An 11,991-nucleotide genomic window follows, 5' to 3' on the forward strand; every position below is an offset into this window, starting at 1 on the left:
CACACACACACACACACACACACACACTTTTTATGCATAGTTAAGTTTTTTAGATTATCTTTATGGGGATAAACTACAAAGCACAGAGCAGCACCATGACTGTACACAAGAAAACTTCAAAGATGCAGATTTTAGATGACCAGAACTTGATGGTACCGTAAATTAAAGAATGCTACCCCAAAAATATTATTTGGTGATTTCATTGCATTAAATTGACTATTTATTTCAGTAAAAAGTAATAGTTTGCCTGAGTCCAGATGGTAAACATAGTACGACTGTCTGAGATACACATATTCTAAATACAATGATGGCTTTACCTTCTAGTCAAATTTCAGATATGCTATGTACCGCAAGAGTCATTCATTAAACATTATCCCATCTGTGTAGTTTAAGTGAAAAATAAATATATTGATTTAATGTCAAAAGGAAAATTTACGAAAATTTCCAGTACAATATTATAACAATGTTGTATGTGTGCAATAACAATGCAAACAATCCAGTGCAATAATATCTACATTCACAAGTAGTTTTTGACCAGTGTATGTTTCTATATATATAGCTTTTTATTTATATAGCTTTATATTTTTTATTGTATTATTGCTTATATTTTGGTAGAGCTGACTAAGAGCAACACACAGAAAATCCAATGTACCTGTACCTTTTCAAATGGCAATTAAGATCTATTATATTCTAAAATTAGTTTACACAGAATGAGCATTATATGTGCCTCCACAACAGAGATCCGTTTACATACAACATAACACAAATAAACAAATACATTGGTTTTCTAAAACTGAAAGAAAAGAAAAAAACTTCAAAAAGAGACAATTTGATAATATACAAAAAGCTCTCTGAATAGATACTGAATTTCTAATGACACCAGTGGGCCTCATATTTAACCACATGGTTTCATAGGATTTATTTGTCATTGCTGTAACAACAACTCACACTGTGATTAAAAAACACAGTGTATTATGTCTGGACTGGGTGCAAGAATAGACCACAAACAATTGCAATGGTGCAAATAAAATTTTAAAAAAGCAGCAAAAATCTTTTTTTGCACTTCTCCTTTTTACTGCAACACGCTCATCTCATTGCAAATTTGAAAATGTGCTTTGAAAGTAACACCATTCATGAGATTCCAGGATAAAAACTTCAACCATTTGGTATCCTGTAGCAACACTAACTGGTAACATTGAGTAAATGTGAATGTCACAAAAAAAAGGCTGCAACTGAAATACAAATGTGCTTACTGTGAAAAAGTGCCTCGCTTGCCTGTCTACATTAACCACAGTTCATCGTATCCTGTCAACAGTTGACTTCCTGTGTGTAATTCAACCTCATCTGGAGCTCACAAAGTAGAATCTGACAAGCCACGTCTACATTACTCAAGATTGGATCATTAGGGCGCTCGGATAGCTCGGATAGCGGATTGGACGCCCATGTGGGGAGGTTTACTCCTCAACGCAGCGGTCCCAGGTTCGACTCCAACCTGCGGCCTTTTGTTTGGATTGGAACATTATTGAACTTTATTTTGCTATTTTGGCAGCAACTGCGATCTATGCAATACAGATTGATAACAGCAGGTCCGAGTCAATGCTTTTTAATAGTACCTGGGTTTAAGGAAACTTTCAGCACACAGGGTCTCATCTGACTGCACAGATTCAGGGTTGACTCATCGTCAGTTACAGATGGGAAGCCTGACACCTTGTGGTACAAAGCTAAACTACAGCTCATCAACAAAAACAACAACATAGTAGTTCCAGAAATCACGCAACAATGACCCATGTCAACCATTCTCAAATATATCAAATATTAGAACACATTACTAAAGACAGGTAAGAAAGCCAAGTGTGAGGGCATTCAGGTTGGTTACATTACCAATTAACCCCTATGTCCCCTAACACATTACAGGGTGCATGTTTAAGTTTTAAGAAGTTTTGTCAAATAGAGATCATCTCTTTTCAAAATGGAAAGGAAGATTTACAAACCATACTGTATTTTATAAGAACAAAACTCAGATAAGTGAAGAGTTTAAAGAAATAAAAGATAGCAGACTATTGTTTTTTTTTTTTTCTTTTCTTATTTTATACACAGGAAATTATCTCATGACCCCTTTAATTAATTTTGTGACCCCTGCTGGTTTACATCATAATTTGAATGATGTTATATCTGTTTTGGAAAAACCTTGTAAGCTAGCTACTACAAAGTTGTAACTTTCATCAGTTGAGCGAGTTTGCCACCATGACAGACATTAAAAGGCATGCAAAAGTCTAAAAACCTCAAACTTAAAATTAGACTACGCGACAGTTGTCATGTGACAGTGGGCTTATACATTTGCATTATTCATCCTAATTCTCAAAATATCTTCATGATTCAGAATCAGACTTTTCTTTGTTGCGGTATGCTGTTTTGTGTGTGCAGGGGCTGACCTGTGGTCAGTGAGGATGGAAACAGCTGAAGGATGGCTGGAACAGTAAGCCAGGTACAGAATCTTGATCTGAAACATCAGGTTTAAATAGCAGCCTGCCACTCGCTGCTGGCCCTCTGGGAGTCTGCAAAGTCAGAGAGACAGAGACAAGGTTAGAGGCATTTAGGAATTAGGCATTTAGCAAATAAAAATAGTTTTGGTAATCCTAACGGACACAAACCAGGAAGAGTGATTGTCTGATTTCATGTCAGACAGTGAGGGGATAAAGCATATGCGTCTTTTTATATAGTGTATGTAAACTTCTGGTTTATCTGTATGTGTGCAGTGTGGTAAATGAGCTACTGTAAAAAGCAAACAAATGAAAACAAGAATGGTCTTCAAAAAGCATTTGACAATGTCTCAAAGAAGAAGCACAGCAGGTTGCACACTGTGGTCCAAACATTGCTCTCCACTGAGATAAGTTAATTGAATATAACTGATCAAACTACAAACATTTTAATGGAGATCTGTGTCCAGCATAACTTGTCTATATCCTTGACGTTCCACTTCCAGGATTGCTCTGGTGCCGCAGGAAATTCTGCCGGACGCGTGTATTAGCGCTGATGTCTGTTTTTCCTTCCGCTTCATTTGTGTTGGAATGTTAAACAGCGGTGGATTTCTGAGGACTATGGTTGACTGCTCCTCAGATCTCTACAGGGTAAATTGAGACAGCTAGCTAGACTATATGTCCAATCTGATTTTTCTCTTGATTATTTTACAGCGGCTCTGTGCGAAGCTTAGCGTCGCACATGACAATTGTGATTGGTTTAAAGAAATGCCAATAAACCAGTGGAGGTTTTTCTCCCATCCCGGAATGCTACGTGGACTAGCCAGACCTTCCTCCGCTCGTGAGCGTGTGGAGGGTCTGGCAAAGCAAGACTGAGCGTGACTTACTTGGTACAGTCCTCCAAAGCAACACATAGTGCCTGCTGGAAGGTGAGTATCTCCTCCAGATTTCCACACAGGGTGGCGCTGTCTGCACTGCTCAGCCTAAACATAGACATATTTAGCCTTAACGGAGACAATCCAATGATTACAATTTCAGTGAAATTCAAAAAAATTGACCCATTTCTGAAAACTAAAAATTTCATATGTTGAATAAAAAGATATAAAGAATTTTGGCTCATCCAATTAACCATAGAAATTTCCCTGGTAATGCATGTTGCCCTCTGTCTAATAGATTTTGCCCTTTAATGGATCCGTCACAAGTCCTTGCTCTTACTTGTCGCTGGCTTGCAGAGGTCGTAGATAACAACTCAGCACAGTTTGTAATTCTTTGACAAATTCCCGCTCATGTTCCAAGATGTCCTGTACCACCTGCAAAAGCAGCACAATCAGCAGAACCTTAATGTTGGCAGATTCCAGGCAAACACAGCCTTTTGTAGTAAAATGTTTTAGGTAAAACTGGTTAATGATCAGGAAAATCATGAGGAATTCTGTCTTTTTTTAGTAACAGGGTTTCCCCCAGCGAATTGCAATCCCAATGGCCTACCAGGCCTAAATTTCCCCCCACCAGGCCTAGGCCTATTTTGTTGTTGGTGTTAATGTATTTTTAAGACAGTTTTTTAACTACAGATACATTGGGGCGGCTCTGTTGGAAACTTTGGCGTAGAAGAATTTTCAAATCTCCAGTTAGCTTTTAGCACTGACTTAATACATGTGCTTTCTTATGAAATTTTCAATTTCGTGATTCCGTCCATTATATGAAATCACTAAAACTATTGGACTCTACATTAATGCTGCCTTCAGTCTAGGACAAGCCCCAACCGGGCCCTCGTCAAAAATAGACGCTTGCTACCGGGCCAAACAACTTTTCTGGGGGAAACCCTGTATTTAAAATGTGAGAACAAATGTGAGGCCATAGGGATAGCGTGGTTTGAAATGGAGAAATGACTTACAGTATTTGTCGAAGTTATTAACAAGATACCTCCAGAAAAATAAACAAAATGAGGAAACTCTGATAGATGAAATCTATTTGTTTTGACACTTTTTAACCAGGACAGTGGCAATAAAGGCTATGTTTTGACAAACCCCCAATAAACAGTTGTGATCTAAGAATGACAAATTAAATTTGAATTTTGAATTCCTGCTTTATATATTTATGCGCAAGCAAAGTGACACAAGGAATAAATATTTTTAACATGCCCTGCTCAATTATGACTCACCACACTATAGTAGTTCTTGGTCAGCGGAGTTCCTTTAGGAGACAATGGCTTCTCTGGAGAGAAGATAAGTAACAAAGTTAATATATAATAATCATCAAAAAGATTAAAAAAGTAAACTATTGATACTGAATATTGAGATCATGATAACTATCTTCAAAATCTGTTTGGGATTATACAGAGCCAATTGAAGAAAAAGAAAAAAATGTGTTATATGGAAATCGGTTTCAGGTAATCACAACAACATCAAAGACCTCAGAATTTCTATCTCAGATTCTATCGAGCAAATGATTTCATTCAGTGTTAATACTAAAAAAAAAAAAAAGGTTTAGAATGCAAATACTAAAATGTAATGCAACCACTAAATATCTATTTTGCAACATGACCAGTTTCCATTGCAGCTTTCCACCTTTTAACAGAACAATGCCACTGCATCATCATACTCTACTATTACACCATCGTTACACTTCCCTTTGAAACGTATGGAACTATCATACTCTATCACCACCACTATCACACTACAATACAATACACTACACTATCAATACATGGAATTCATACTGCTGATTATGTGGCCCAACTCACCGCAGGGTTTGATCTCTCGGACGTAGTTGCTGGGGAACCAGCCCGTCTTGCCGTTGATTGTGCCCTCCCACCATCCTCCCTCTTCCTGCCGCAGCACATGGATCAAGTCCCCTTTATTGAACGACAGCTCATCCTCATTGTTCTGCTTGAAGTTGAATCGGGCCTTCACCATCACCTGCCCACCTCCACCGTTCTCAGACATCTCCTGTTAGAGGGACGGTCAAAAGCACAGACACAGATCTCATGGGGTGAATTCAACGTATATTTGCTAAATGTATGGAAAATCAAACTGGGGTGAACCTGTTTAAAGAATGTGAATTGAGTAGGCAACAGAAAGACAGAAAATGTAGATAAACTGTATAAAGACGTGACCATACCACTGATTTGGACTGTCTTCGCAGAGACCCTTTGGATTTAGCAGAAGAGAGTGTGTGTGAAGATGTCGTCTGACTAGGAGAGTGGCCACCGGACTGTGAACATGACCTTTCACTAGCACAGTCTAGAGACAAACAGAGAAAATACAGAGCCTTTTTTATTTTGGTTTAATTGATATTTTGAACACCAACACACACACACATGCATGCACGCACGCACGTACGCACGCGGTCTTTAGATAATACAAATGATGTCTCAGTTATCACCCATAGTGTTGGATCAGCAAGTGCGTTCACTCTGACAACTTGATGCATGTCACATGTCCTTCAACCCTGTCTCTTATCTGCAGTGGTTAAAAAAATAAATAATCTAAATTGAAATTTATGTTACAACACTCAACCCCTCTACAGAGTCTGTCATTGCTGTGCCACTGCAGCAAGGAACAGTGATTTAGGGTCAATAGCTGCCAGCTGTGCTGCAGTGTAAGTGCAGTCCTTGATGTGCATTGACAGAGGTATCAATTTAGTTGCCAGTACTCACTTGAAAAATGACACATGGCAGCCATGCAACCTCTTACATGCTAACAAGCAGAAACCCACTAACTGAGGGCTCTCCCTATCAAATGCCAACAGGATCCTAGCCAGGATTACAGTCTAATCATTATGCAAATCACAGAAGAATAAAAGATAAATATAATTGCACCATTAGTCTTAGTAACCTTTAATGTGGAACCAATAAAAAGGAGTTTAACTCAGAGCTTATAAAAACGGACAGATGCTTTAGATCACTTTAACTTACATTAACTTATGTTTCATGGTAACACTTTTTGTTTCATCTTGTTTAATCAGCTGGAACATATGCAATACATGTCAAGATGGAAAAGGCTGGTGATTCCCTACTGCTGTCCATATGCTGAGACATCAGGGAGGCCTAACTGATATAATGAAAAAGGACACTAAAGGCAGCCGGATGGTCAACATCATGTACTGCAGGTGGGGCTCGTGGATCCCACATGCCACTCCCAACACACACAGAGACGCCTAACAAGCCCTCCTGTCAACACTACGCTCTGTGTCGTACAGTTATTTTTTGTATGCAGGCTATGTTCCAAAGCATTTACCCTAAACAAACATACATACTGAGCAGAGGAACACGCATGTCAGGAGCAAAGCCAGACTTGGAAGAGGATGACGAGTACAAACGGAGGCCTTTAATGTTTGATAAAATCAACCAACTTGTGACTAATCCAGTTCAAATCAAGTTCACTTTTGAAGATTGGAGAACAGCTGCTGGGCATAGCCAGCCTATATAAAAGATTTGCATATCAAGCAGAGGCAGAGTACTGACAGAGGCTTCTGGTCCACATCTCACACTGTGGCATGTGTCCTCCCCTTCAAGTGCACTCAAAAAAAGATTGATCATGCATTTACAAAGTCAAGTGTAACATCTCATGAGAGGAAGATAATATCTTGAAGTGTTGAAACCATTACCCGGTTACTTGATAGGTCAAAAACTATTAGATAATAATTAATTAATTTAGTCATTTTTTTAAGCAAACATGCCAAATGTTTTGCTGCTACGAGCATTTGGTTCCTTTGTCTGTTGTAAATCACTGTAAATTGAACATCTGTAAATTGTAAATGTGCTGTATTTATATAGCGCTTTTCTAGTCTTAACGACTACTCAATCATACAGGAAACATTCACCATTCACACACATTCATACACTGTGGCCGAGGCTGCCGTACAAGGTGCCACCTGCTCATCAGATAAACACTCACACACATTCACACTCCGATGCGCAGCACCGGGGGCAACTCAGGGTTCAGTGTCTTGCCCAAGGACACTTTGACGTGGGACTGCAGGGCTTATACAACCAACCTTCCGATTGGCAGGCAACCACTCTACCACTGAGCCACAACCACCCACAAATTGCAGTTTTGTACGGTTAATCTAATAAAACAAGTTCAAGAAATCACCTCTGGGTCTAGCTAACTGTAATTTTTCACACATTCCTGACATTTATAGACTATTTGATTAATCAGAAGTGATGGTAATGGTGTGCGCCAGGCACAATCCCGCTACACTGTTTACATACAGGAATGTCAAAAACACATGCTTTCAAATAGCCTGGAACATTATGCAATTATCCTAAAGCATGCAGAGGTGGTAGATTTATCTAAAAGGCTGACTAAATAATTCTAAGGCTGCTGGTTCCCTGTGCATCTGTGAGCTGGAATCTAGAAGGAGATTGGTATTACCTCTTCAGTGCCCTCAAACAAGGACTCTCGAGCCAAGCAATTAGCACCAAACTGCTGTGGGCCTGCTGCACTGACAACCATTTAATGTTGCGTCCTTCTTGAAGAAATGCATTTCATTTTGAGCTTATTCTTATTGTAAAAAATGCATAAAACAAACAAAAGGGGATATCATTCAGGGTGTCTCAACGGATGCACATGAGTAAATATGGCACCCAGCATGACCCAAACACACACTGCCATGCCAGCTGCCCATGGGTAACACACTCAATCATAATTTACAATGGCTGCAGGTATATAATCTGTGAAAAATGACAAAGACCACCATCATAGGACATGCATGTGGAAAAAGGCATCACCTGGCCACTGCTAATATATAGCTACATGTATTGTTTTTCACTATCCAAGCTTGTTTATTGGAATGTTTACATAAAGTGACAGGGGAGGGATCAGCACTGAAGAAGCATTTTGTACAGTATACAGACATAGGATACCATAACGTGAGACAAAATACAATTACTCACTACCATTTGATTCTTTACTTTCAGAAAGGACACATTTTTTTAATTAAGCAGTCCCCATGAGGGACTGGAGGTACAGAGAGAATGCGAAACTCTTACCTTGTGTGGCAAAGTTGACTGCCAGCAAAGTTGTCAGAACCTTGCCAAAATTCTCACCAGTGTATAACCACTCTGGTTCAAACCCCTGGGTGGAAAAGTAACAGAGAAAATGGCATCAGGCCAAAAAACAAAACAAAACATCAGTGCATACAAGCTGGAATCCATCAGATGTGGAAGAAGAATAAATCAAAATGAGATGATTTTGGACTGGTAGTGTTGAGACACAGAGACTGTGAGGGACTCATTCCAGGCCGCAGCACAAAGAGAGACACACACACAAACACAATGAAGCATACACAGGGATATGAATAAGCTTATAACAAGACTGAGATAAAAACTGACATGTTGAGAATTTGTGACTAAGTGTTTTGTAATAAAACAGACAGTGCCAGACGCATTTGCTATTCGCTGCGCACACACAGACACACACAGACACACACACACACAGAGACACACACACACACCTATCTTCTTTCCTCCAGCATAAGGTTTCACATTTTAAATAAAACATCTTTAAATATAAAGTTAGAGAAGTACAGCCTTGGTAAGGAGTTGTGTAAGAACCTCACGTAGAGTAAAGCAAAGGTGACCATTCCTGTCTGGGTATGGGATCACCCTTAGCATCTACAGGACTGCTCAGCCTGCTTTTCATCATGTAAAAAAAGATTTGTGCCACTGCTTTAAAAATTAGACAATACTGGAAAACTCCATTTGCATTGACAAAACAAAATGGAGTACATAAGCCTTACATCACAGTATTGATGTTGCTAGTATTGACATCTTTTGAATGTCGTTTGAATGAGTCATGTTATAAATACATGCTACTCTGAATGACTGACATTGTGTATGAAATTAGAGCAAATAAAAGTAATTTGATGCCGTTTATTATAAAAAAGAAAAAAGAAAAAAGAAAAATCATTAGTCTTGAACAGCTTCCTCTTTCAGCCTCTCAGGGCAGAAGTGAAAGCAGTATGACTGCTCTATTTGTGCAGTCCCTGGACAAACAGACACTTTTTGCTATGGCAAAAAAAGAGAGAAAAGGTTCTCCAACCATGATCACATCACTGACTCAAAGGAGGGGTAGGACTCGCTGTAGCACCGCAGACATTCCCTGACTGATACATTTGACAGTGGCTCTGCAATAACTTCTGCCCATGAGCTACTGACTGGCCGCAAACAATCTAATTATGGGCTACAGCAGGGTTGGTGGATAAAAGCAAAGGGGACCTCCCAGACATAACAAGCCAGCTGGGCAGAACTACTGAACCACTTGACTTTGCAGTGAGCCAATAGCTGACTCAATTAGCTGTTTAAAGAAACCAACTGATGTGACTCAAGACCAGAAAGAACTATTTATAAAGCTGAAGGAGAAATTACTGTCCAGTTTGGCTGGCACAAACAGGCCGGTACAGAGACAGAGAAAAAACCCCAACATCTGTGAATGATTTGCATCTTTCTAATATTAGGACATCTTTTAAGCAACGCAGCCCTGCAGTGTATGCCTAGGGAAATGTTTTAACCTGCAGCACCAAACACATGCCAATGACGCTGCTGTATAAAAGAGAAAGGGAATTTAAAAGGGAAGTAAACACTGTTGAAAATTAAGTTGTCGCCATTTGAAAACAACTAGTCAGAAAAGTTCCCTTCCTGTCTGGTCAGTGGGAATGACTGACAGCATGGACGTGAAATGAAAACATATGCCAGCAGGGTAAGCAGATAATAACACAAGCAAGAGTGGGTTTGAGTCTTGTATGTAACCTGCAGTGCGTCTAGAGGGCTAAGTAAAGAAATAGAAAAGAGAGAGGTCAAAATATCATACTCTTGAACGTGAAACTTGACAGCAGCTTACCTCTACTTTCAAGGACGAGCATCCTCTTAAAAACTCCCTGATGTTGGTAATGCAGTCGGCTTCAGTTCTCGGATCCTGGGAATACTGAGCACGCGAACACACGCGCGCGCGCACACACACACACACACACACACACACACACACACACAATAAATATATAAACACAAACCACGGCTTAGTATGTCAGACAGACATCTGAAACAAGCGCTTAACCAAGGCCGACATTACTGGCTTTTGAGTTAACGTTACACATTAAAGTCACACTGTTGTATCATATCCGAATGTGGTAACCTACAGTTTACGAAAATAACTTGATTCTTCCTGCGTCTCCTTAATGCATACATAACCATTAACACCACCACAGAGAGATACGTCAAAGTAGCCAGATTTAAGCAAAACATCCGCTCACTTTTCAAACTTTCAAAATAAAGTTCTTATTAACGGCAAGGTTCAAAAACAAAATATGGAAGACACTTTTGGCTTTTCGCTGCTTGTAAATAAAGCCCTCTGTTCTTTTTAGAGCAATGCATGACAACCAAACAGAAAGAGCAACAAACTAGGCAATACAGGAAATCGTACAAGAGAGAAGTTACCACTTCCGGATTTTAACGCCGCTTTTTTTCAAAGTGAGAGCGAATTTGCGTTCCCTAGGACGGCGAAGACATGACCCGCCATACTCTGCCTCTGATCGGCTAGTAGTCGCTGCCTTGGATGGATTGGTTAAGTTAATGCATGATGAGTGAGATTGGTTAGTGTTATGTAAGAAAACCTGGGTACGCCAATCAGAGGAAGATTACGGCAGAGGGCGGGACTTCCCGTCGCCATCCTAGAAGAAATCATAAAAAACGCACCGGCAAGAGGCTTTTCAGTAGGAAGTGACGTACTGTCTTTGCAACTGTTATTTGTCATTATCAACTTTGTCATCTCATCAACTAGCCAAGCATGTTGTTAACGTTGATGTATCGCGTCAAAAGTTATACAAAAATCGAATCCTGTGTAATCCCCTGCTCGATCTTGCCAACGTGGTCTGCGTCCAATGTTTCATGCACTCTTCCTGCCGAATTTGTCCTGTTTTGGTGGGTGTTCACACCGACTCGATCATGTCAAGAATGCGGAACATTATCCTCGCTTCACAGGAAACCACATCTTGAAATCTCATATCTAAAAACTCAACACATGCAGCTGTAATTCGATGCATTAGGTATTATACATAAACGCACAGGTGGCTATTAAAACTTCACGGCTCGAGTACTGTGAGCTAGATCAAAGAAAAGGCCTGCTGCAGGGAGAAGTTTTTTTCGGTATTATTTGCATCAAACCCCTCCCTTCCTTTCCCCCGGAGCCGTCGATCATTTGGCATTTGTTGACTCGAGTTAACTTAAATCAACAACTCACCTTGGGAGTGAAACCAGGTATGAGCCGCTCCGTGAGTTTGCACAGGACGACCCCATCCTTCAACGATGTTTTCAAAAACTCCTCCGGATCCGCTATGTTCTTTTTAGGCGAGCTGAGCACTCCTAGTGATATTAACCACGTTACAGTCTGTTCCTCTGGATTCATAGCTCCACAAAATGATCATTGCCTAAGCACGCATTGCTACAAAAAAACAAAAACTGGCGGCCTGTTCCGTATCAATATGCTACTCACATCCGCACTTCTGCTAGAAGTTAAAA

The 11,991-nt window shown here is 39.9% G+C and overlaps 1 protein-coding gene across 6 annotated transcripts in view; it reads right to left on the bottom strand.

Moving 5' to 3' along the window:
* The window catches only part of arhgef6 (Rac/Cdc42 guanine nucleotide exchange factor (GEF) 6), a 21,697-nt gene that overhangs the window by 9,626 nt on the left and 80 nt on the right, over positions 1-11,991 (bottom strand). For 4 of the 6 annotated variants that reach the window (XM_032528360.1, XM_032528358.1, XM_032528359.1 and 1 more), the window contains exons 1-9: positions 11,714-11,991; positions 10,319-10,402; positions 8,470-8,554; positions 5,595-5,716; positions 5,218-5,422; positions 4,636-4,688; positions 3,693-3,787; positions 3,365-3,460; positions 2,433-2,555 (exon numbers count right to left, since the gene is read on the bottom strand). The exon at positions 11,714-11,991 is cut by the window's right edge. In XM_032528360.1, coding sequence (XP_032384251.1) covers positions 2,433-2,555; positions 3,365-3,460; positions 3,693-3,787; positions 4,636-4,688; positions 5,218-5,422; positions 5,595-5,716; positions 8,470-8,554; positions 10,319-10,402; positions 11,714-11,878 — 1,028 coding nt within the window. In that variant the 5' untranslated portion in view covers positions 11,879-11,991. Of the gene's footprint in view, positions 1-2,432; positions 2,556-3,364; positions 3,461-3,692; positions 3,788-4,635; positions 4,689-5,217; positions 5,423-5,594; positions 5,717-8,469; positions 8,555-10,318; positions 10,403-10,613; positions 10,855-10,897; positions 10,999-11,713 lie in introns of those variants that run through there. The other 2 variants (XM_032528362.1, XM_032528361.1) reach the window with 2 other exon arrangements.

Source organism: Etheostoma spectabile, chromosome 10 (genome assembly GCF_008692095.1).
Source record: "Etheostoma spectabile isolate EspeVRDwgs_2016 chromosome 10, UIUC_Espe_1.0, whole genome shotgun sequence".
NCBI lineage: Eukaryota > Metazoa > Chordata > Actinopteri > Perciformes > Percidae > Etheostoma > Etheostoma spectabile.